General features: G+C 32.5%; 7 protein-coding genes across 24 annotated transcripts; 4 read left to right on the top strand and 3 right to left on the bottom strand.

The window, feature by feature from the left end:
- The first annotated feature begins 90 nt into the window (after positions 1 to 90).
- LOC124490900 (lysosomal alpha-glucosidase) lies at positions 91 to 3,146 on the top strand. Its single transcript, XM_047053476.2, has 4 exons — positions 91 to 1,785; positions 1,844 to 2,372; positions 2,448 to 2,756; positions 2,814 to 3,146. The coding sequence occupies exons 1-4, from the start codon at positions 131 to 133 to the stop codon at positions 3,066 to 3,068; spliced, it is 2,748 nt and encodes a 915-aa protein (XP_046909432.2). The 5' UTR covers positions 91 to 130; the 3' UTR covers positions 3,069 to 3,146.
- Positions 3,147 to 5,215: 2,069 nt separating this feature from the next.
- On the top strand, positions 5,216 to 5,869 carry LOC124489869 (uncharacterized). Its single transcript, XM_075734540.1, has 2 exons — positions 5,216 to 5,518; positions 5,586 to 5,869. The coding sequence occupies exons 1-2, from the start codon at positions 5,289 to 5,291 to the stop codon at positions 5,692 to 5,694; spliced, it is 339 nt and encodes a 112-aa protein (XP_075590655.1). The 5' UTR covers positions 5,216 to 5,288; the 3' UTR covers positions 5,695 to 5,869.
- A 914-nt stretch (positions 5,870 to 6,783) lies between these two features.
- Positions 6,784 to 10,301, bottom strand: LOC124489866 (acyl-CoA:lysophosphatidylglycerol acyltransferase 1). Of its 3 annotated transcripts, XM_075734537.1 has the most exons (5): positions 9,510 to 10,301; positions 9,340 to 9,420; positions 8,602 to 9,293; positions 8,279 to 8,548; positions 6,784 to 8,216 (listed from the first exon to the last, which is right to left on the bottom strand). In XM_075734537.1, exons 3-5 carry the CDS (start codon positions 8,918 to 8,920, stop codon positions 7,366 to 7,368), a joined length of 1,440 nt encoding a protein of 479 aa, XP_075590652.1. In that variant the 5' UTR covers positions 8,921 to 9,293; positions 9,340 to 9,420; positions 9,510 to 10,301; the 3' UTR covers positions 6,784 to 7,365. The 3 variants fall into 3 exon arrangements, with proteins under 3 accessions (XP_075590652.1, XP_075590651.1, XP_075590653.1); XM_075734536.1 differs by lacking the exon at positions 9,340 to 9,420 and having other exon boundaries at positions 8,602 to 9,153; XM_075734538.1 differs by lacking the exon at positions 9,340 to 9,420 and having other exon boundaries at positions 8,602 to 8,959.
- A 146-nt stretch (positions 10,302 to 10,447) lies between these two features.
- Positions 10,448 to 11,796, bottom strand: LOC124489867 (presenilin-2). The gene is made up of 2 exons (XM_047052265.2): positions 11,232 to 11,796; positions 10,448 to 11,168 (listed from the first exon to the last, which is right to left on the bottom strand). Exons 1-2 carry the CDS (start codon positions 11,794 to 11,796, stop codon positions 10,528 to 10,530), a joined length of 1,206 nt encoding a protein of 401 aa, XP_046908221.2. The 3' UTR covers positions 10,448 to 10,527.
- Positions 11,797 to 11,854: 58 nt separating this feature from the next.
- On the bottom strand, positions 11,855 to 20,498 carry LOC124491004 (mannosyl-oligosaccharide 1,2-alpha-mannosidase IA). Of its 16 annotated transcripts, XM_075734531.1 has the most exons (10): positions 20,247 to 20,498; positions 19,957 to 20,143; positions 19,632 to 19,885; positions 19,299 to 19,553; positions 18,547 to 18,880; positions 17,649 to 18,399; positions 16,775 to 17,564; positions 13,255 to 14,165; positions 12,443 to 13,199; positions 11,855 to 12,384 (listed from the first exon to the last, which is right to left on the bottom strand). In XM_075734531.1, exons 8-10 carry the CDS (start codon positions 14,093 to 14,095, stop codon positions 12,021 to 12,023), a joined length of 1,962 nt encoding a protein of 653 aa, XP_075590646.1. In that variant the 5' UTR covers positions 14,096 to 14,165; positions 16,775 to 17,564; positions 17,649 to 18,399; positions 18,547 to 18,880; positions 19,299 to 19,553; positions 19,632 to 19,885; positions 19,957 to 20,143; positions 20,247 to 20,498; the 3' UTR covers positions 11,855 to 12,020. The 16 variants fall into 16 exon arrangements, with proteins under 16 accessions (XP_075590646.1, XP_075590644.1, XP_075590645.1 ...); XM_075734529.1 differs by lacking the exon at positions 20,247 to 20,498 and having other exon boundaries at positions 18,494 to 18,751; positions 18,863 to 19,553; positions 19,632 to 20,230; XM_075734530.1 differs by lacking the exon at positions 20,247 to 20,498 and having other exon boundaries at positions 18,547 to 19,553; positions 19,632 to 20,230.
- A 19-nt stretch (positions 20,499 to 20,517) lies between these two features.
- Positions 20,518 to 21,697, top strand: LOC124491006 (uncharacterized). Its single transcript, XM_047053598.2, has one exon. The coding sequence runs from the start codon at positions 20,656 to 20,658 to the stop codon at positions 21,598 to 21,600; it is 945 nt and encodes a 314-aa protein (XP_046909554.2). The 5' UTR covers positions 20,518 to 20,655; the 3' UTR covers positions 21,601 to 21,697.
- A 234-nt stretch (positions 21,698 to 21,931) lies between these two features.
- alphaSnap (Alpha-soluble NSF attachment protein) lies at positions 21,932 to 23,776 on the top strand. Its single transcript, XM_047053599.2, has 4 exons — positions 21,932 to 22,295; positions 22,361 to 22,440; positions 22,504 to 22,865; positions 22,931 to 23,776. Exons 1-4 carry the CDS (start codon positions 22,204 to 22,206, stop codon positions 23,273 to 23,275), a joined length of 879 nt encoding a protein of 292 aa, XP_046909555.1. The 5' UTR covers positions 21,932 to 22,203; the 3' UTR covers positions 23,276 to 23,776.
- Positions 23,777 to 23,896: the final 120 nt, after the last annotated feature.

Below are 23,896 nucleotides of genomic sequence, written 5' to 3'. Positions count from 1 at the left end.
AAAACCCCCAAAAAATTATCTTAATTTTTTCAAGTGCCTCTCAAACTACTTGAACTTAAAAACGATTGAATTTCGTTTTAAATTGGCAACAAAAATTTTTAAATTTTTACACATAAAAACTCAAGTTTTGATGCCCATAAAATTCATCCAAACCATGGCATTGACAAAATTATTTTTTCTCTTTTCTTTAATCATATCACTGGTTACATTTGTAACTTCTGATTCCTTGAAATGTAGCACGATCCGAAATGAAGATCGTATTGATTGTAATCCTGATCCTCCAATATCGAAAAATGTTTGCGAACAACGTGGATGTTGTTGGAAGACAACCGGTAATGATTTGAAGAATTTGTCAAGCAAAGCTCTTCCCAATCTGAATGTACCTTATTGCTATTATGGTGAAAATTACATTGGCTACAAAATTGAAAAACATTCAAAAAATCTCATTCAATTAAAACGTAATCGATCATCTGGATTCGCTCGTGATATTGAAAACATAAATATCGAAATCCATGAATTGAACGATAAAGTAATTCGACTCAAATTTATCGACGCAAACAAAAAAAGATATGAAGTGCCGATACCAAAATTAAATCTACCTTCTACAACATCATCATCATCATCGAATTCTCGATTGTATTCAGTGGAACTGGACGGCTCTCATCTTATCGTTCGAAGACGTGAAACCAATCAATCAATTTTTGATATTAATCTTGCTTACATGGTATACTCAGATCAATTGATTCATGTAACATCAAGACTGCCCTCCAAATATATTTATGGCCTTGGTGAACATCGTGCACCATTCCGTAAAAATACAAACTGGAAACGTTATACTCAATGGACAAGAGATCAATATCCAGTAACTGACAAGGCTTTGTATGGAAACCATCCATTTTATCTGACAGTTGAAGATGAAAGTCCGAAAAAATCTGCAAGTGGTGTGTTCTTGTTCAATAGCAACGCAATGGACATTATTACTCAACCGTCACCTGCCATCACATTTCGTACAATCGGTGGAATTTTAGACTTTTTCGTCTTTTTTGGTCCTAAACCGGAGGATGTTATTTCGCAATATCAAAATTTGATCGGTTTACCAGCTATGCCACCGTTTTGGTCATTGGGCTACCAACAATGCCGATATGGATACAATAATTTTACAAATTTAAATGCGACTTATACACGAAACAGAGTGGTAGGAATTCCTATGGACGTTCAATGGACCGATATTGATGCGTTTAATTCGAATAATGATTTTACGTATGACCACAAACGATTCAAAGAATTGCCAGATTTCATAAATAACGTATTGCATCCGAATGGACAGAAATTTATACCCATGTTTGACTGTGGTATTTCAAGTGGAGAACCTGCTGGTTCCTATAAGCCATTCGATAGCGGTGTTGAACTTGATGTATTCGTCAAAAATTCATCCAATAAAATATTTCGTGGAAAAGTCTGGAATGGAAAATCTACAGTATGGCCTGATTTCAGCCATCCTAATGCAACCGAATATTGGATGGACATGTTTGCTGAGTACCATAAAACAATCGCATTCGATGGCGCTTGGCTCGATATGAATGAGCCATCGAATTTTTATAATGGTGAAGAGCATGGTTGTCCTGAATCAGAAATTGAAAATCCACAATACGTACCCGGAATGACTGATGATAGTCTGACTTTAAGACATAAAACCCTTTGCATGACTGCTCGTCATTATAATGATCAACTACATTATAATTTGCACAATTTGTATTCCTTATCGATGGCGATGGCTACGAATGCGTAAGTTGGATTCAAATGTGTTACAAAAAAAAGATTAATCTAACCGAATCTATTTCAGGGCACTGACTAAATTGAATAAACGACCATTTATTATATCTCGCGCTACAGCACCTGGACATGGCCATTGGGCTTATCATTGGAACGGTGATATTCTCTCCGATTGGTCTTCAATGAGATGGACTATACCATCTATATTGAATTTCAACATGTTTGGCATACCAATGGTAGGAGCTGATATTTGTGGATTCGGCGGCAATACGGCTGAAGAACTTTGTATTCGATGGTATCAACTTGGTGCTTTTTATTCGTTTGCTCGTAATCATAATGACATCCATGCAATCGATCAAGATCCAGCAGCTTTGGGTGAAAGTGTTATTAGAGCAGCACGAAGTTCACTTCAATATCGATATAGATTTCTGGCTCACTTATACACACTGTTCTATCATGTTCACAAGAATGGCGGAACTGTTTTGCGTCCAATGTTTTTCGAATTTCCACATGATGAACATACATATGAAATTGAAACACAATTCATGTGGGGCGATTCAGTGTTGATAGCTCCGATTCTATACCCTAACCAGACTCAGGTTTGTTTTGAGATGTTTCATGATATTTTACAAATAATTACTGAGTGCACTACAAACTGTTGTTTTTCATTTCAGCATAAAATCTATCTACCAAAAGGCACATGGTACAATAGGAAAGTATCATTCGAAAGCCAAGGACAATACATAACAATGAATGATTCATATGACGATATTGATTATGTTTTCGTTCGTGGTGGTTCAATCATACCGACACAAGAACCACACGACAATACGGAATTGATGAAAACAAAAGATTTCTTACTGATTGTAGCTCTAGACAATCAAACTTCATTTGCCAAAGGATCATTGTATTGGGATTCCGGTGATAGTTTGAATCCAGATAAAACTGGACATTACAATTTTTACAATTTTGATGCTGTAAATGTGAGTATATAGTGAATATATTGAAAGTTTTTCTGAACTGATTTGTTTTTAATTCAGAATACATTAACTATCCAATCACAATGGCTTGGATATCAAACAACACAAAACATAAATTTCATCAATATTCTTGGTGTGCCAAAGCTGCCAACTTCCTTTAAATTGAATGGACATGTATCAGATCCACGAATCATACGCTTTAATTATGATGAACAAACGAATATTTTGACCGTTGAAACTAAATTGCCAATTTATAATCAGGATTCATCATCACATGATCGTATACATTATCAATTTGAATGGATAATGGAATGAAAAAACGATGATTGAAAATAATCATCAAAACTGATAATGACAATAAATCAAATAAAGAATGGTGAAGTGAAAAGAAAAGGCATTTTGCTTTGATTGATTATTGTTGATCTTGATCCATGAGGAAATTACCATATCATGTGATAATTTGCACCTTCTTTCTACATTGCGATGGGCATTCCATTAACATCGAAAGAAATGGCCATGATCGATTGATTATTTGCTTGATTAATCGATTGATCAAAAGACAAGAAGCAAATAATCATAATTCAAATCAAACGAAATCAAATTTCAATCTACATCTATGAAGGGGACATATTTCATCGTTGATGATAGATGTAGAATTTGTCATTTTGATTTAATGATTTGATATGATTCGTAAAACGAACATATCGATATTAATCTTGGTTTCTCGAATGTTCCATCATTATTGATTGGTCATTTTTATGATTTTCTCGTGATAAAAAAAATTACGAACAACCTTGATTTTGATATGAGCGTGGTGGATCGATGTGAATTGCGTTAATATCCAGTGTTGAATAATGATAATTGGAATTATAAGCAGAAATAATATATTCAAGTCTATTCATCACAAATCTATGATGCCTACAGGATAAAAACGACAACAACAACAATGTTGTTTCTGAAACAAAATTGGATACGTGTTTCAGTACTCGTTCACGTGTGTGTTCATATAGTATTAAAACCAACAAATTAGAGGTCATTTTCAACCAACATCCAAAATGAATGAAGAACAAACGTATGAATTTTCTCGAAAGAAAGAAACGAGCAATGTACAATGTAGATTGTATACATACAAAATTGAAGGACGTTTTCTTTTTCGGCTAATAAAATTTTTCTTTTCATTTTCGATGAATGAATTGGCTGGGAAGCAAGAAAAGAAGCAAGAATGAAAGAAAAATCAAATGATCAGCCAGATGTGGTTGTCCTTTTTAAATGAATAAATATCCATTGAGTGGAAAAATACAAAACCACACACAATAGCAATTATGATGAAGCTGGTAGTTATCTAATAGACGAAAATTAATTTATTTCCCCGTTTTAAACATTATAATTTATGCTACATGCATTAATTTGCATCAATTTGGATTTGGCTATGATTAATTTTGATTATTTCTGGTTTTTTTTTTGAAATTTCATTTGTCCGTGGGTAGTTAATTTTCCAGAAAAATACATCTTTTTGTTATTCGATCCAGCAACATTGATTGAAACAATGGTAGAATTAATTTTATTTTTTGCTGTTTCCTTGGAATCAGCCAACCACGTTTAGTGATGAAAATTGTTTTTTGCCGCATGTGAATGGCGTCAAAACACGCAAATTAATTTTTTTTTTCAAACTTAAACATGTAGATATGACAAATGGAAATATGAACGACACCGATCAAACAAAATCGATGATGATGACCACTAATGTATTCCAGAAGATTTCCAGTAAAGAAACTGGAAAACAACTCTAACAATGGTGAATCGAAAAAAATTATTGATTGCATCGACGTGATAAGGTAAGAGAAAAAAAAGAAAAAATATGACAAGGTATCAGTGATGGTGATTTTCTGGACATTGAATGAGCAAAATAAACTAACAAAAAAAATGGCCAATGATGTTCCAGCATGATGGGTGTAGCCATCGTCATCATGCCCATCATCATTTTATGATTATGATTTTTATTTTTGGACATCATTCAATGAAACAAAATATCTCAAACACTTCTAGTCTTCAGTGTTTCTTTGTCACATTCACTGTGCATGTATCATGTTTGTTGTGATGAAAAGTATGTTGGAACATCACATTGGTTATGACGACGGCGATGATGATGATGATGATGACATTGATAATGGGCTACCTGTTTGTTTCGTTTGATAACTATCCAGAAAGCAATAATGATGATAATAATAATAATAAGCAAGAAAAAAACTAATTATAATGCAAAAAATGAACAAGTAGGTATTGAGTAAAATGTGTGTGTGTGTCGAGTTGAACAGGTAGATGTTTAATTTAATAAACAATGCAATGGAAAAGTTCCGCCATGAATCTTCATTTGAAGGAAAAAGAAGAAGGTATTTTTCGTATAGTTAGAGAGGTAAAAATCGATCCAAGAAGATATAAAAAGCTGACCATTGATGATGGACAAAATCATTCAGTAACAAACCAAACAAAAACTATTATTTGCTACTATTTTGCTCAAAGCAAATTTGAACAAAAATGAAAACATATATCGTGGCCGCTCTTTTGGTCTTAGCCGCTGTTGCTTCGGCCGTGCCATATTATGGCAGTTACGGTTTCCTCGGTGGTGTTGGCTATGGATATGGGGGACCAGCTTACTACAAAGCCATTTCTCCAGCTTACCGAACTTATTCTGTTCCAGCTTATCATAGCTATGGTTATGCTGCACCATATTACAAATCATATGCTCCAGCTATTAGCTATGCAAGGTAATTGATCAATTGATTATTCTGGATTTCAAAATGTTCAAAGATTTTTTTCGTTCATCTGCAATAGCTATGCCCCAGCTTATTCGTATGGTTACGGTTTGGGTGGTGTCGGATATGGGTATGGATATGGATATGCTCCAGCCTATTATGGTGGCTATTACAAAAAATTCTATTAAATGGAATTAGATCACATCATTCAAATGAGAATGATGATGAATAAATACAAAACAGTCATGTAATTTTTCAAAAAAACAATCCTGCCACTGAATGACCAAAATGTTCCTCTATATGATTTGTAAAATGAGCCAGTAAAGTCGGAATAAAAGTCAAAATTTTCCTTTTTGAGACAAACTTGTTTACATTTATTTCCCGCTCGCGAGTTCATTTAAACATTACACAAATGTGTAAATCAGTGTTTCCCAACCTTTTTTTCTTCGCGTACCCCCGGGGGTTTTTTCTTTACAAAATTCTAGTACATACAAAGTTATCCTTTTGCATATCCCACGAACCCCCAGGGGTTCGCGAACCACCGGTTGGGAATCACTGGTGTAAATGAATGGCATGATATAGCGACATCTATCGTAATATATTGAATTAGCTTGTAGAGTGAAAATATCAGATGTTTTAAAATAGTCAACAAAATTTCGCAACATGTCGATCGGATTTTGGTCACCAAAATCTGATATATTAATTTAAAATTACTAAATGTTGATTCGTACTTCATTCGTGCTTTTTAATCGGACCATCAAATTTGTAAATTATTCATCATCATGCCGTCGCTTGTCATTGTTAGCGAATGCAAGAACACATCTGGTGTCACATCAATTTTATAGATTTTTGTCATCATCTGGCCAAGAAAATCAGTCTAGTCCAATCAATCATCCGCAAGAATCAAAAACGAATAACGTAATTGTAACGGACCGATGTTTGAAACGTATCGAAGAGGTACTCGATTCGAATGAATTACTTCGTGTGGGTGTTCGTGGTGGTGGTTGTTCTGGATTTGAATATGAATTTTCTACAGATAATAAAATCAATTACAATCACGAAGAAGATGTACTATTTGTCAAACGTGTTGTTATCGATCGTGAATCCCTTGACTATCTCTTTGGTTCGAAAATAGATTATGAAGATGAACTTATTCGTAGTGGATTCTGTGTCGTGGATAATCCATTGGCGGATAAAAGCTGTTCATGTGGTGTATCATTTTCATTGAAAATGGATGATATATTAGACGATCTAAGAAAAAAGTCATAACATATTCATTTGTGAACAACATGATGATAATGATTTTATTTTATACACATAAATTGTGAAATACAAAGAATTACAAATGATTGGTGATGCCCATGATTTTTGCCACTCCACTCAATGTTTTGTTGTAGATAGAATGATGATTCGTTCACTAATGATTTTGTTCGAACAAAAATGAATATAATTTACAAATTAATAATAATAAAATGGTTCTGTGATCTGTGAATATGAGTGTGTTAGTTTGTGTGAAGGATAAAAAATAAAAATTCAAAACCTAACATAAACTTGAAGCCGTTTTTTATTTTGTGTGATCACAATTGATTATTGATTAGAATGTTTAAAAAGTGAAGCATTCATTCATTCATTTATTTATTATTGAAATTGTAATGTCTAATTTTTTTTCTTTGTTCAAATATTTGTTCCCAAATTGATTGTTATTGATCGATAATCAACATATGTGTGATTGTCATAATTGATTGAGATGATTTTGTAAAGCTTTCCCGTTTTTTCTTGTTTTGATGGGTTAGTTTGCAATCATTATATCAATGACTAGGTGAAGAATGTAATGAAATTTTGTTTTCATTAAATTTTTTTTATAGCGTTGGCACGATAAGTACAGCAATGAAAGCATAGGCCATTAAACAGACAAATAGATAGCCAAGATGATAGAATAACGTACGGAAAAAACTAAATCGTACAGGACGACCTTGATTTAAATCGAATCGATACGTTTGAAACTCATGATGTGAACGAAATTTTAGTACACTTTCCGATGATGCTGCCGATAATGGCGCAGTGATTGTTGTTGTCGTTGCCTGTGTTTCGGGAGATAAAGATGGATGTTGGTTATTATTATTATTATTATTATGCGAATGATTTGATGAATCGACATTATCTGGGCTCAAATGATCACAACAACCGGCACCAATGCCAACATTTGATGGTTTGATGGGAGAAATATCATTACGTTTTCGAAGTAATGATTGCTGTTCTTGATGTTTAGCCGATGGTAAACCACAACTAACATGGTCATCACCTGATGAGCTTGATTTGTTTGAATCGATGGATAAATCATTTGGATGATTTTGTTGTTTTCGCCTAATAGCTGTATAATGATTATTCAATAGTGCCTCTTTCTTTTGCCATTGTTCATAAAGCCATTCCTCAGAGTTGATATTTTCTTCGGCTCCATTCAATTGATGTATTTTATAATGAAAGTGAACACCAGAATAATTTATACCACGCACAATATCCAATATGGAAGGTACTTTGTCTGGATCATCATAACAGATGGTTAAATCAACAACATGTGTTATATTGACGTCATCTTTCAATAATTCACGAAACCCATTCACACGAGGATATGTTACATTGCACATAATTGGATAGTTTCGTTTGGTGGCAAACGCTATCGATGATTGCAAACGTTTGTATCGAAAACCACCTATTGAAACAACAAATTGATAATTAATCAATAACTTTATGAATGATACACACTAAATATACCTTCGGGAAATATGATGATCATGTTTTTCATTAAACTATATCGTTGTTGACAATGATTAGCAATGCTGTCGGGGACATAATTTTTTGGATCGATAAAATAATCACCATGAACTTGTGAGACTAGACCAAAATTGGTCCATTTGAAAGCCCGATCCATGATCCATAGTAATGAGTATGAAGAACGTGCAGAGAAAGCTTGAAACATAAGCGGTACATCGGCCGTCGATTGATGATTAGCAACCACTAGTACTCGAATATTTGGATTATTATCTATTATAAAGTGGGAAAATGTAAATAAATCCTTTTGATACATGAAAGAATACCTTCTAACAATTGATGTATATCATCACCATGTTCATGTACAATTAGGCCACCACCGTAGCCCCACCAGCCAACAATGTAAAGTAATGCATAGTAAAGAATATTTTCTATCCAAGAATAAGCTTCAATCGAGATATAGTACAATGGCAACATTAATAGATTAAGCAGAAGATATCCAGGAATACAATAGACATTGTGTAACATACAACATGTCATACGTATAGCTTTGTATGTAACTCGTATCATGTCAGGCATCTTGATTCGAGCAAATGTAGACAATTTCTGTGGATGCATTGCCGGTGACATTTTCCTGTATTTCATGTATTTATTTTTTTGATCAATCAACAATTATTAATGTTACTGTTGTGGTGTTGAACATTCGAATTTGAAATTACAAAATACAAAAGGAAAAACAATTTCAATCATTTTCCCATTAACATTAACATTAAAATTGATTCATGCATTCATTCAATCAATCAATTTATTTTGATGTGAAAACGAATATATGGAATTTATGTGAGCAATGAAGTTTTGGATGATGATGAAAGTCAAAGCTGAAAAATAATAAAATATACAGATATAGAGATATAGAGATTTAAATTTAAATTTCATTTATTATTCTATAGATCGATTGTTTGTTGCAATTATATTGTCATAATACATGAATGCCAAACAAATGAATTTAGAATGATTTCTAAATTTTTCTTTCAAAACACGATAATCAATAATTTTCTCTCTACATATGATCAAAAATGGTAAATACAAAATTTGGCCATTAATGATTCTGAAAATAAATGACGCATTTTTTCCCTCAAAAATAACTATCGTTGTTAGCAATCGCCATCATCATCAATATGCAAGAAAAAATTAAAAATCAGCACTGTATGATAATTTCATTGAAAAAACTTACCAGTGAGAAATTGATGTGATAAAAAAAAATTGAACCTGACTATTTTATCATATTTGTTGTTTTGATATCAATCATCATCATCAATATATTATAAACGATTAATTTCTTTGGTAACACAATTTCGACAATGAGAATAAATACAATAAGATCAATTCATTTGCAATAATGATAATGACAATGTTATACAAACACAAATCAACAAACAAACGCGAATCCACGAATCAATGATTGAAGCCGAAAAGGCAACGGAAAACTCTGGTATTCGGTAGTAGTAGTTGTATAACGTGATATTGAAAATTGTGGTAGTAGCATATGCCAGAATTATTGTTGGTGAAACCAATTATTACATTTTATTTGAACGGTTTGAAAGCCAGGAGAAAAATTTAATTTTTTTTTTCTTTTTTTTAAATTAAGTTTCCTGGTTCGGTGAAAAAATGTATAGGTGTTTTAAGGACGATAATGATTAAAAAGTGTCAATTGAATGAAATGTCGAACAAAATGTGAAAAGAAAATTTGTCAATTCATTTGCTGATGATGATGATGATGATGATAATGACAATGGTTTCGTTTGAGTGAGACGATGAATGATGTGGTTTTTTCAATTGAATACATTTTCTTGATATATCAATCATGCGAATGATGCAATTATTGGCTGTATATTTCACATGATAATGGTGATGGATTTATTTGTTGTCTTGTATAAACAACAGAAAACACAGCCACATGATGGATCTATTTAATGAATGAACGAATCGAATGTTGACTAAATTTTCGTCGTCGTCGTCGTCCGAATCAAAAAAAACTTGGAAAAAATGTATGGATGAAGGGATGTTGTTGGGGATGCGGGTCAAGGACTACGGCTGATTGAAATGTTTACGAAAAAATCTATTCTTTTTTTACATTAAATTTCAAGGTTTATATGGATGTGCATTGATATATCACTATAGTATGAATAAATGAACTGTTTTATTTAGCTATAAATGGATCAGCATTTGTAAATTATCATTATAAAATGAAATTATATGAAAATTAAATTTGAATTTAAATATAGCGCAAATGGTTCAGTGAATGAACCGGAAATAATGACTACAATAATGGCAATCGATAATGATATTGGTAATGCTGGTAAAGGACGTCGTGACCATGCTAATATGGCTAATGTTCCAATCAATCCAGCCAGGATGGAAAGACCAGCAAAACAAACCGTGATCAATGTATATGCTTGACGAACCTGTCCCATCAATAGACTATAGAAAATGAAATCGCCAAGACCAAGATTTGGACGATGTTTAGTTTGGTAACGTTTTTCTGCTACTTTCGGTGATGTCACTGTTGTTGTTGGTGAGATACGTTGTGCACTCTGTTCATTAAAAATAGACACATAATCGAAAATCATAGTCGAATAGATGAGTACAGGTGGTACATAGACTTTTTCATTCATTCTTTGCCGTTTTCGAATCAATTTAAGCATCAGATTCAATGGACCACATGGTGTTAATACGGCAATCATATCCCATACGATTAAAAAAATCAATAAAACCCAAGCGGTAGATGGCGATAATAAAGTGATGATAAAATTACTGACCAATAAACTTATGTAGATCAGATAGATTTGTTGTACGAGTAAAGGACTTTTGAGAATAAAAAATATGATCAAACCTGATGAACGAATTTTGTCTTTTAAATATCTTTTTATACATATTGTATATTACCCGTACTTACCGGTGACAACCAGATTCCAGACTAAAATTCCAATGGTAAAATTATCAATGGCAAAATCGAGAAAAAACAATAGATTATGCCAATAGATTAATGATTTCATTGTGCACAACATGATGACCAAGAATACACCAAAAGCAACCAGTATTTTATATAAACGGAAATAGATTAGTGCAAGTAGGAAAAATGTGGCTACAATTATGTAGCTCAATAGAACACCAGTATTTTTCAATGCATTTGCAGCATTTGCATTGAAATCATGTGTATCGGTCTTGGAAAACACCGGTATTAGTTCATCAATAGGTATATGTGGACAATAATTCAATATGCACTGAATATGAACCGATATGATAACCAACAATAATGTTAAAGCCACGGGAGCAATGACCAATACTGATGATGTAGCCAGTTGCCGTACGATTGTCATCGAATCCATTGGCAACATTTTTGCATCATCAGACAATGTTGAAAACGTTGATGAGAAGATGGTTTCATTTTCGCTTTCTTGTTCAGCAGACGTAGGACTTTTTGTCATTGTTTGTAATTTTTTCTTTTTTTCGTTCGTCATTTTAGTGAAACATGTATTGAACAAAAAAACATCGAACAAAAATAATGATCGAGCAAAATTTTAGAATTTTTGTTAGAATTTAAAAACAGAAAAAAGCAAAGTTTCCACAATAAAAATTCTAAATATATGTTACAAGTTACAAATTACAAATATCATATCATCATCATCATTTATAATGAGAAATATCACAATTATTCAAAATTCAGACTTGATCTGAATGAATGCTAGGTTCGGCCATTATTATTATTATTATTATTGTTGTTGATGCAAGTAGAGGCAGGATATGCCGAATTATGACCACATATTGGCAGCGGATGAGCTTCAGTATTGAAAACCCATTCATCCAATGATAGCAATTTATCATTGGAAAAAATAAGATATAAATATTTGAGTGTTTCGGCCAGGAAAAAACTTTGCTGAGTATTGTCCTTGATGGCTGGTTTGTGCATCACATTATATATGCCTGCATAACCGGATTCTGTTCGACAATGTTCATAAATTGCCTGTGCAGCTTCCCATGCATATTCTCGATATCGATTGTCATGTGTTAATCGCCACATGATAAAATAACTTTCAATAACTTCAGGCCTATTCGTTTGTGTGATAATTAACAACTATGAATTTTTCTTAATCAATTGGCTCTTACCTAAGAATGTAATAATCTCCATTCGGATTAATGGCTTCAACTTTTTCGTTAAAGTAGAATGATTCTGGCCCCAAATGTGTCGGTGTTCGATGATATGATTGATAACAGGTTTCGGTGAGATTAACAGCCAAACCAAAATGCCGTTGTAGTCGACTATATTCGGCAGCTGTCAGATTGGCTAAAGTTTTTGGCGCACTATCATCACGTACAACATTGTCTGGAATATCGATTCCTACAGCAGAGTTACCGGCCATATGATGAACGCCCAACATGTACATTCCACCGGCAAAACAGGTCAAATGTTGCATTTTATTAGTTGGTTTTCCAAACACCAAGTCAGAAACATAAGTCAAATGGCCTGAAGCTGATTGATTGATCATTCCAGAACGATCGATTGCATCCATAGCGTCAGTGTACATCTGTAAGGCTTGCCGATCACGATGACCAGATTGAACATACGCTTTGATGAGATATTCGTAGAAACTATCACCAAGTGCACCTAATGATACTTTATTATCGGTCCAACGACCGGTTTCTTCATCCAACATCAATAGATAGAGGCCATTTGGTTTTTCGGCATTGTTCAAAACAGATCGGATTCGTTTGACACGATCATGAAAACGCCGGTCACCTGTCATATCACTTAGATATGTATATTCCAAATGATGTGATCCGAATTCAGATAATATAGCACCACTAGCCCATGTATGGTGATAAGCTTTGCCAGTTTTCGGAATGATTAAACCGTTTGGAATACCTAGAAAATATCGTTAGTTTTATGAATAAGAAAAAATTGAAAATATCAAGCATACCAGTGGCAGTATTGTATGCAGGTAATAAAGCTTGAGCAACTTGGCGAGATTTGTATAGAAACATTGGATCACCAGTCAAAGCAAAACAGGTTAACAGGCCACCAACATAACGAATGATTGTTTCAAACACTGATGTTTCAGTTGGTGTGGATTCAAAATCTAATTCTTGTGCCACCCACTGGCGACCCAGTTCAAATTCCTGTTTCATGTCCATCAGAAACAATGTGTCCATTGAATCGACAATTGTAAGGCCCAGTTTGGTTGGACCAAAAATAGAATCCATTTTTTTATTACGTGACTGTGGCTGTAGTTCATTATATCCCCAAGCATAAAGCACATAATTGTCCCAAGCCTCTTTCATCATCTTTTTAACAAATTGTCGATGACTTTCAATTTCAGGATCTGGATCCATTGTTTCATTCGGAGATGGCATTGATGGCGGTGTAATTTGAGCATAAGTAAATTCACGTTCTCGATTACGATTGAGCAGATTCTCGAGCATTGTAGCCGATGATCTCAATAAAGATGATGAGGTTGAAGAATCATTTTGAACATTTGATGCTGGATGATTATAAATATTGGTCGCATGTCTCCAAACGGCAGCATACTTATGCTGTGGATCGTCCATTGGTGGTAGTTGTTGTTGTTGTTGAGGTAGTGATGATGGTGGTTGTTGAGCACCATCACCATCAATTAATTGTTGTACATATTCAGTACTGCTTGATGGCTGATATCGGGTAATTATCGATGATGATACAGAATCATAATAGAAATAATAAATAAATAGACTAGGCACGATAATCAAAAATAGAACCGTCGTTAATGTCCGAATTCGAGGCATTTTTCGTTTCGTTTACAGTTTCGGTTTTTATCTTGTTTTGGCAAGTTCGCTGTTGTTAATGGTTACAAATCTATGATTGAAAGAAAGAAAAAAATTCAAATTATTCAAGTGTAGAAAAAATGGGACATCAATATTCAACTACTTGTTGAATCATTAAAAACATCAACATTCCATCCACAGCATATGATGACGATGATGAAAACTCTTTCAAACTAATGATCATCATCATCATCAAGTTAGTTGGTGAAACGAAAGAAAAAACTAAAACAAGTGATGATGGAAAGTTTCAACACAACAAAACAACGTCGACTGATTTCAATCAGCTAATTTAACATCATGATCGTCATAATAAATTTGAAAGAACGATAAAACAAATAAAATTCGTGACAATGAATTAAATTTGAGAATGGCACACTAGACTCGAGATCAAGATGTTCAACATCAATTAACATTAACACCAAAACATGAAGGAAATAAAATTGAAGCAATGATGATGATGATCATTATTAACATGGCAATGATAAACAGGTGAAGCATTTAACTTATCCCCAAATTGTCCTTCATTTTTTATTTATTTGGCTCTGTGGCTGAATGGAATAATCTCATTTTGGCCCATTGTCTCTTCAAATTAATGATGGCATTATTTTTTCATTCTCAGTGAACACAATGTGTCGAGAAGAAAATTAACAACTCCAGGAAGAAGATGAAAAAATCACATGATTATGATGATGACAATTTCAAATGGGATTGCCTAGAATTTTTTTCGAGTTCACCACCATCATTATCTAGCAAGTTTTTTAAAAGCAAATTTCCATATAATAAACCAATGATGCAAAATGAAATATTTCTTTTTTATTTTGTTCAATCGATTGTTGTTTCAATTTTTATAATGAAAAGTGTTTTCAAAATCAATCTGAAAAAAAACATAACGTTTCGTCCATTCATTCATTTATTGATGAGCATGTACAATAGAAAGTAAATTATTGCGACAATCATCATATGTGCATCATTGTGTTTGCAGTTTCAGAAAAATCATTCATGACAATAGAACAAATTGATTTTTCATGCATTCAAAAACTATACTTTTGTCTTTACATATGGATGTGTTTCTGATTGAAGGACAACATTCAAACATTATTGTGAATAGAATTTATTGATTTATTGGTGTGACAACCACAAACACGCACACATCGATTGAAATCATGGACATTCGTATCGTTTCATTTTAATTTGATAACTAAAAATTAATTGATGAAATCATCAGGAAAAATTTTCATGATTAATATGCAAAGAATTTGTACGAATTGGATACAGAGCTCATTTCATTATTATCAATAAAAAATAAGGAAAAAAGTTGGTTAATAGCCACTAATTAAACGTTCTTTTTTGAACGGAAAAGTTTTACCGTATCGATGATTGCAATGCAGTCTTTTTTCATGCTTTACAAAACTTTTACTGTTTTTCTTTAGTAATTAAAAAAATAGGCAAGTTTCAGTTTCCTGGTTTATCCCAGGATTTTATCGTCGTCTTTTTCCGTTTGATCCGAAATGAAACAAAAAAAGAGAGAAATAGAGTTCCAATTTTCTGTCATCATCAATGGTGTAAAAAAAAGAGAGAGAGAGAAAGATAAAAATGGAAATGAAACGAGAAACTCGATTTTCTTTCTTCTTTCACTATTTTCGATCATTATTGATGAATGAAAAAATATCGTTATATAACATACATCACATCATCATCATCATCATCATCATAGAGAATCGTATACACGACTTTACGAGACTAATTTATTATTATCACATAGCCATCATTATGTATACTACAGATGAGCTGCATAACATTTGTTGTAACAATTTTTTTCATGTGTGTGATATATTATTTCCAAGAATAGAATTGTTGTTGTCTATGTATTGACAGCAAGCAAAAAAATAGGCAAATAGCCGATTAGTCAAGAGAGAACAAGATGTTTTTTGGTCTTATCATTGATGAATGGCCCAGAAAAAAATGACCACATAATATGAAAAGGTGTAATGAAATTAAGAAAATTCATTCATTCTTTCGCCTAACATCACCATCGTCATTATCACCACTTTAATGGCAGAAAAGTTTTTTTTGCCTTTTGACAAGCTTGAAGACAAGACAACCAATGTCACTGATGATGATGATGATGTGATGATGGCCTGCAATATTTTTGACAGTAAGGAAGGAAGAAACAAAGTGATGAAGAATATTATAACAACAGTAACGGCAATTGATAAAAAATGAAAATGAAATTTGTGCAAAGAGTATTGTGGGTATAAAATCTACTAGTTTTCAATTCATGTTTTATTTTTTCTCGTTGGTGTTGCATTTACAATCGATTACAATTGCATTGACATACATTCATGTTATAAAGAAATGATGAAAATTATTTATCCCAGAAAAATAGGCGCATGTCGTCTAATCATCACATAGAATAGAATCATGTTTTATGCATGAATTTTTTTTTCTTGTCATTTCATTCATATTGTAGTAATAGTAAATATGACCATTATTATTAATCTCTCACCTGGACGCCTACAGATTTTTATGTTTTGGTTGTCTATATCCAAGTATTCGAATAATATGATCACACACACAAGTAATAAACTCAACATATGAATTGAATACAGCAACCAGAAATATAACAAAAGCAAGACAAACCTTGGAATCGTTTATTTTGTTGAGAGGGTGGGCGATTCAAAGTATTTGGTCGAGCAATACTAGCGACTTTGATTATGATAATGTCAGTTATGTGAATTCAATTAAATTTTCAAATTTTATCAAAAATACAGAAAATGGAGATTGTGAAGGTGTGTATTCAAGCGGATAAGAATCAAATAATTCCAAGAACGAAAATGCAAGACAAAAGCAGATGAATTAGCATAAAGAACTGCACAAACTCAAAAGTTAATTAGATTTACACATGGTTTGATATTGTAACGGAAAGTTCGTAAAATGGAATTTTTTTCGCAGTTCATGAATGAAATATAAATGACGGAAAAGCGGAATAAGAATTTCAAATCATGTATGTATGCACATCTTTGTTTTTTGTTTTTCAGTGTCAGCTTGGCTTATTTGATTGATAATGATCACATGTGTATATCGATATCATATCATTTTCAATCAATCAATCGATGGGTTTATGCAGCAATATGAAAATTTCATGATATCTTTGTGCGTTGGGGATTGTCATACATTTCTGATGATTTGGCACAAACACAAAGTGATTATTAAAAAAAAAAGATGACCAGGATAGAAAATGAATTGAAATCAGTAGCAAGAAAAAAAAGAAGAAAAATCAGCAGAATTTTCGATCTATACGAGAGGATGGTGATCACCAGAAAAAAGTTGGGAAATTTCTATTTAAAAATAGTAGATATCATTCATTTGCAATCAATCGTTATCCATTGCCTTGTATTGATGATGATGATGATGATGATGATGGCAATGGCTGATAATAATGAAAAATTTTGTTGAATATTGCAGCCATTAATAAACGACAATGAAAACAAGACAAAGCCAAAACTTTTGTTACCTGTTTGTTGTTGGATTTTATTTCTTGTTTTTTTCTTTTAAACACACAATAGTCGTTAACCGTTGGATGTTGTACACACAATATATAACTCGATGATGATGATGATGATGAATTTATTATTCTCATCATACAAGTTTCGTTCTCTTTCGTTATTTTTTTGCTTTATTTGGCCACAATGTATGGATGTAGATGGATGAATGTATGGCTCTTTTGGACAATCAAATTTGTTTTCTTTGATTTCTTGTTTCGATTTGAAATTGTTGTTATCGTTATTGTGTATACAAGCACCGTTGTAGTCGTTGTATTGAATGTGAATAAATAATGAAACTCACCAAAATGAACAAGAGAATAAACAACAACGGCTCACAAAAACACAGATACAGAAAACTTTTTGAGTAGTCTTCGAATAATAATCTACCTGAGGTATTAGAGTGTTCTTGTTCTTCAATTTTCGTTGTTGTTGTTGTTGGCGGTAGCAGCGGTGGTGGTCAAATACACACACACACATGTGGCAAGAATGAAGGGAAAAAACAGGTTCCAAATGGTTGATAATAGAAAATGTGCATGATCATCAAATCTACCAGGCAGGTTAGATAATGATAAAAAAGAAGAAAACAAAAATTGGTTCGTTTGTTCTGCTTTGTTTTTGTGTCCTCGATTGACAATTGACAGAAAAGGATTTGAAATCAATTCACAATTCGCACAGACAAACTATATATTGATGAGATCGTACGGATTAAATTCCTTCCAACTGTAATGGAGAAAAAAATAACGATAAAATTAAATCATTAACTAGGAAACAGTTCTGATAAAGTGAAATGTTTTAGAAGGAAAAAATACATCACCACCGATAAAGACTGAAATGAAGATAAATGTCTTGTGATTGCAATATGTCCACCTTTCATTCATTCATTTATTCATTCATAATGATGATGATGATAACGATTTTTCGTCAGGCTAGGTGAACCTGTTTTGGTTTTTCACGACAAAGAATATATCAAATGATCAGATGATATTTAAGTATTTTGTGGACAACAATAACAACCATAATGACGATGCTTGACAATCATTGGTAAACATGAGAAAAAAATGACGATGAATGACTGATGATAACGGGAGAAAAAAATTGATGATCATATCATCTTTGAATGATAAAGTTTCTCTCAAAAGGTATAAACAAATGATATGTGTAAAAATAAATTGGTTGTTCATACCATGATGATGGTGAGCAGCTGTAATTCGGTCGATTGAAAACGAAAACGAAAATTTTAATTAGGAATTTTCTTCTCGAATTATGGAGAAGACAAAATATTGAATAATAATTTGAATCTTGGGCGTCATCTTTTCTTGATAGTACAGAACCAGAATCACATAACTTTCTATCATAGGAAAAAAAGATTAATCAGAATAAATTGAAGGATTTCATGTGTGCATGGGGAATTTCCCGCCGCCCAATCAGCAATAATGTATAGAATAGCAATGCAGAAAGTAATAAAGCAGAGACGACGTTGTTTTGTTTCTGGAACAGACATTGCAGAATTTCATATCGGTGTGTGCGTGCGAAAAATTAAAATTGCACACAATGATGATGAGATTTTCGTTCATTTGATCATTCTCAGTCAGGTCTTTCGAAATTTAGAGTATACATACATACCACCATTGACGATTGGTTGATTACGTTTGTTTTAATCCTAATAAATTGTCATCATCGTGAAATCCGTGCACATTTTGCAAATATAGATTTGGCCACCATCATCATCATCAATATATTGATATTGTATGATTTGATTGCCGGATGAATGATCGAGTATATAACAAACAACAATAGTGGTGGTGGTGGTGATAATACGATGGTTACCAAACAATTAAAATACAGAGATACAGACAAATGGTATAATTTTTTATCTGAAATAAATGAATGAATCAATTGTTGTTGTTGTAAGTAGTTATTGCATTATAGTATAATATATCTACATGACATACATTTTGTCCAGCACTTTCATTGGATTTAGTGTCGGTGGAAGGAAATCTTCTCTTTTTGTGTACGTTATTTGATTGTTTTTGGTTTTGTTTGATTTTATGCCGTTACGTTTTTCTGGTTGATGTGACGACCACACGTTCATCATTATATGCGTGATTACAGTTCTGACTTTCCATTCTCTCTCACTTTCATTTGTCATATATACCGGTGATATGTTGTAGGTTGTTGAATATAATATTCACCCATTCATTCATTTCTGAAACAAACAAACAAAAAAAGAACAATTTATTATTCATATAGTCAAGACTAAGCATAAATGATAATTACAACTTTACAACTGCCAGGTGTTTCCATGTTTATCGTTTGCAATATTTCAATCAATCGCGAATCGACATCATATCGGAAGTATCACTAAGGAGATATCCCATTCGATGAACTCATGCACCTGTGATTTCAATTTCAATTTCAATATTTGGGCACAATAGAAATGTTAATGTTGCCTATTGCTAATCATCTACATGAAAAAAACCAAAACAATCAGTAAACAAAAAGTAATTTTTAAAAATCGATACTCAAATTCCAGGTAGTACCATCTAGTGTTCAAAACGTAATACAACCTCATTGCAGAAGATATGAATGATTTCAATTGAATTCATCAACCGATGATCTGACTTGATTCATTTGTTGTTGATAAATAAAACGAATAAAGCTATTCTTTGTACACACACGATTAATCAATAATAAAGAAAGCTTTATTATGGAAGCTAATAATGAGATTGATAAATTTTTCATTGATCAAATTGAATTGATATCGAAAATCAGTTTTGGTGAAGTAAACAATTTGTTGTTTTCATATAACATTTCTACTTTTATCTCTTTCTTTTTTAGTTTTGGTCTGATTCGATTACATGGTTTCGCCTTCTATTCGACTTTGATCATCATCATCATCATCGTTGTCTTAGATCTTAGTGCGTCGTTGATCGATGAATTTTTTTTTCTCTAAAACCAACTTCACCTGTTTACATAATGATGATGAACGTGACCAACTCGGAAGAAGCTTTAAAATCTTATTGTAAATCAAAAGGTTATGAGAAACCAATCTATGAGATTATATCGCGTGCTTCAACGCGTTTGGATGATAATACCTATCGCCATAAACATTATATTTGTTCGGTTACAGTGAATGGAAAACATCTGGCCAATGGAGACGGTTTTAGTAAACGCATTGCAAGAAAAAAAGCAGCAATGTATGGGCTACAAAATCTTCGAATTTTGGAGATGAGCAATTTTTTCAATGTATTCAGAGATATTCTGCCACAACGTGCCATTGGATATGGCCAACGAGAATCAACAAACGTTCAATTTAGCCCATCCGTTGAAATTGAAGAAATGTTGAGCATCGAAAATGTTTATAATGAAATTCTATCACCGGCTGTTCAAAATAATTGTCCAAAATCTCCTGATAAACAATTGTCAAACATAGAAGAAACAACAAAGAAATCAACGACTGATGGCAATGATGTTGACAATGTCGTTGTGGTAGGCGAAAATCAACATCCACCTACGAAAATTAATGAAACGAATTCGAATAGCCGTCGAGATAGTGATCCATCACAGGATTTAATTCTAGCTGCTATTGCCAAATTAAGAAGCTATGATGAAGTGGTAGACGAGATAAAAACCCATCATAATGGTAACAACAACAATGATAAGGATAAACAAGAATCCAAAGTGATAAAATTTATTGTCAAAGAAAATGTTGAACAAATGCAACAAGTAACGAAAGAAATTCTCAATTTAAATCTCGATGGCAATAATAATAATAATAATAATAGTGATGATGATAATGGCAAATCTATCGAATATATTGATGATGTTCGTTGTTCTCCATTGGATATGAAAACGGTGCTCATGGAAAAAATTAAATCAAGTTCTTCCGGCAAAACGGATGAAAAAATCTACAAGATTTAAATATAATAACAAATGACAACATGTCATTCATCAATTCGAGAAACTAATTTAATATTTAAAAAAATCTGAAATAAAATTCAAATTTTTTCATTTAGAATTTTAATGAATGAATTCAAAGAATCAGAGATGATAATTGCATCAAAGTTTGAAATTCATTACGTCCTATATGAACGATATCAGTGGCAGTGGTAAATGATAACGGGATGATGCCATTGAAATGAATGTATGTGTATGAATCCTTGTCGATTATAAAATTTTTTAAGAGTTTTCGAAGTAGTGGTACATCGAGTACCGTACATTTGTATATATTGTGGGCGAAAATGACTGCTGCATATGTGATGTAAACATTTGATTGATAGGGTTTGTCTTTATCATTATTGGTGACTTTGGCAATCATTGAATATCAATTTAATCAATTTAATCGATTTAAATTCAAATAAATTCCGTTTCAGAATTGTTTCATTCATGATTCCATTTTGTTTTTAAATTTTTAAATGACAACTATTTGACGATCATCGAAAAAGGTTGTGCGTTTCTCAATTGCATCAATTTATTCCATTTTGAAAATTTGTCAAAAATCATTAAAAATTGATACTGTCCAAAATGGGCGATCAAGGACAAAAAGGTGTACAATTTCTGGAGGAAGCTCAGAAAAAGTTGAAAAATACACAAGGATTTTTATCCTCAATTTTTGGGTAAGTTTGTTTTCATCAATGTTTTTTGATCAAATGAATCTAATTTAATTATTGAATCAAAAAAGGGGTGGATCCAGAATCGATGAGGCAATAGATCTTTATGTTAGGGCAGCCAATTCATTTAAAATGGCTAAAAAATGGGCAGGTTTGTGACAATGATTTTCATCCATTCATTCCAATTGTGATCGATTTTATCAAAATATTGCAGAGGCTGGAAATGCATTCATTGAAGCAGCTCAACTTCATCTAAAACAGAATAACAAACATGATGCCGGAACTTTGTTTGTTGATGCGGCCAATTGTTTTAAAAAAGTTGATCCAAGCCAATCGATACGATGTCTGGAGAAAACAATTGAATTGTATCAAGATATGGGACGATTTACCACCGCTGCCAAACATCACATATCGATTGCAGAGATTTACGAATCAGAATTGGTGGATTTTGAGAAAACGGTTCTACATTATCAAACGGCAGCTGATTATTATCAAGGTGAAGAATCAAAAGTTAGCGCCAATCGGTGTCTGTTGAAAGTGGCACAATTTTCGGCTCTTAAGGCCGATTTTCAAAAGGTTGAATAATAACAGGAAATATTTCAGATTTTTATATTATTTATCGATTTGTTTTCTATTGATAGTCGGCTGAAATCTACGAACAAGTGGCTGGTACTTGTATCGAATCACCATTGTTGAAATATTCGGCCAAAGAACATTATTTCCGTGCAGCTTTATGTCACATGTGTGTGGATGTATTGAACGCTGAGAATGCCGTCAAAAAATATCAGGATTCTTTTCCACATTTCACCGAATCACGTGAATGCAAATTTCTACAAACATTGATCAATAAGATTGAAGAGAATGATGCCGAAGGCTTTACACAGGCCATACAAGACTATGATTCCATTTCACCACTTGATTCATGGTTCACAAATCTTTTGTTGCGTATCAAACAAAATATCGAAAGCGAACCGGATCTCAAATAAAGATGATTCGAAAATTGATTAATTTGAATTCAAAATTAAACAATCTATATCTAATAATTTCTTGATTAGGATTTATGTGTGTGCGTGTTTGTTTTGCAATTTATATAGTCTTGTTGTCTATCATGAATATATTTAGCCCAACTGATTTCATTTGATTTTCATTCCAAGTCAACAGACACAAATTCATACACATACACAAACATTGACACTTTATAATTTCTCATCAATCAATCAATATCGTTGTTATTATTGTTGTTGTTGTCATTCATCATCATTTATGCTGTCTATATATATTTGCTAATTTGCTATATAGAAAAGATTATCATCAAATTCAGTCATCTTTTCCTTCGAATAACTCAAAAGAACAAAAAAATGAAATGAAATTGGATCATTTTAAAAATTTTATGTAATTTATTCCATTTTGACTCGAAATTTTATCCAAAAAAAATTATTATCAAGATAAATGAATAAATTGTGAGATAGATGAATGAGATGAGTTTATGAATTTATGTCTATATTTTCAATTTTAAAACAACAGAGAGCGCCACATGCACAATTGCAGTTGAAATAGTTTTTCGAATAGAAATATCCTGCCTTGTCAACAAAACATGATTTAGTTCA

This window comes from Dermatophagoides farinae, chromosome 10 (assembly GCF_024713945.1).
Source record: "Dermatophagoides farinae isolate YC_2012a chromosome 10, ASM2471394v1, whole genome shotgun sequence".
NCBI lineage: Eukaryota > Metazoa > Arthropoda > Arachnida > Sarcoptiformes > Pyroglyphidae > Dermatophagoides > Dermatophagoides farinae.
Note: the sequence above shows the minus strand (reverse complement) of the source record. Positions and strands in the feature narration are given on the sequence as shown.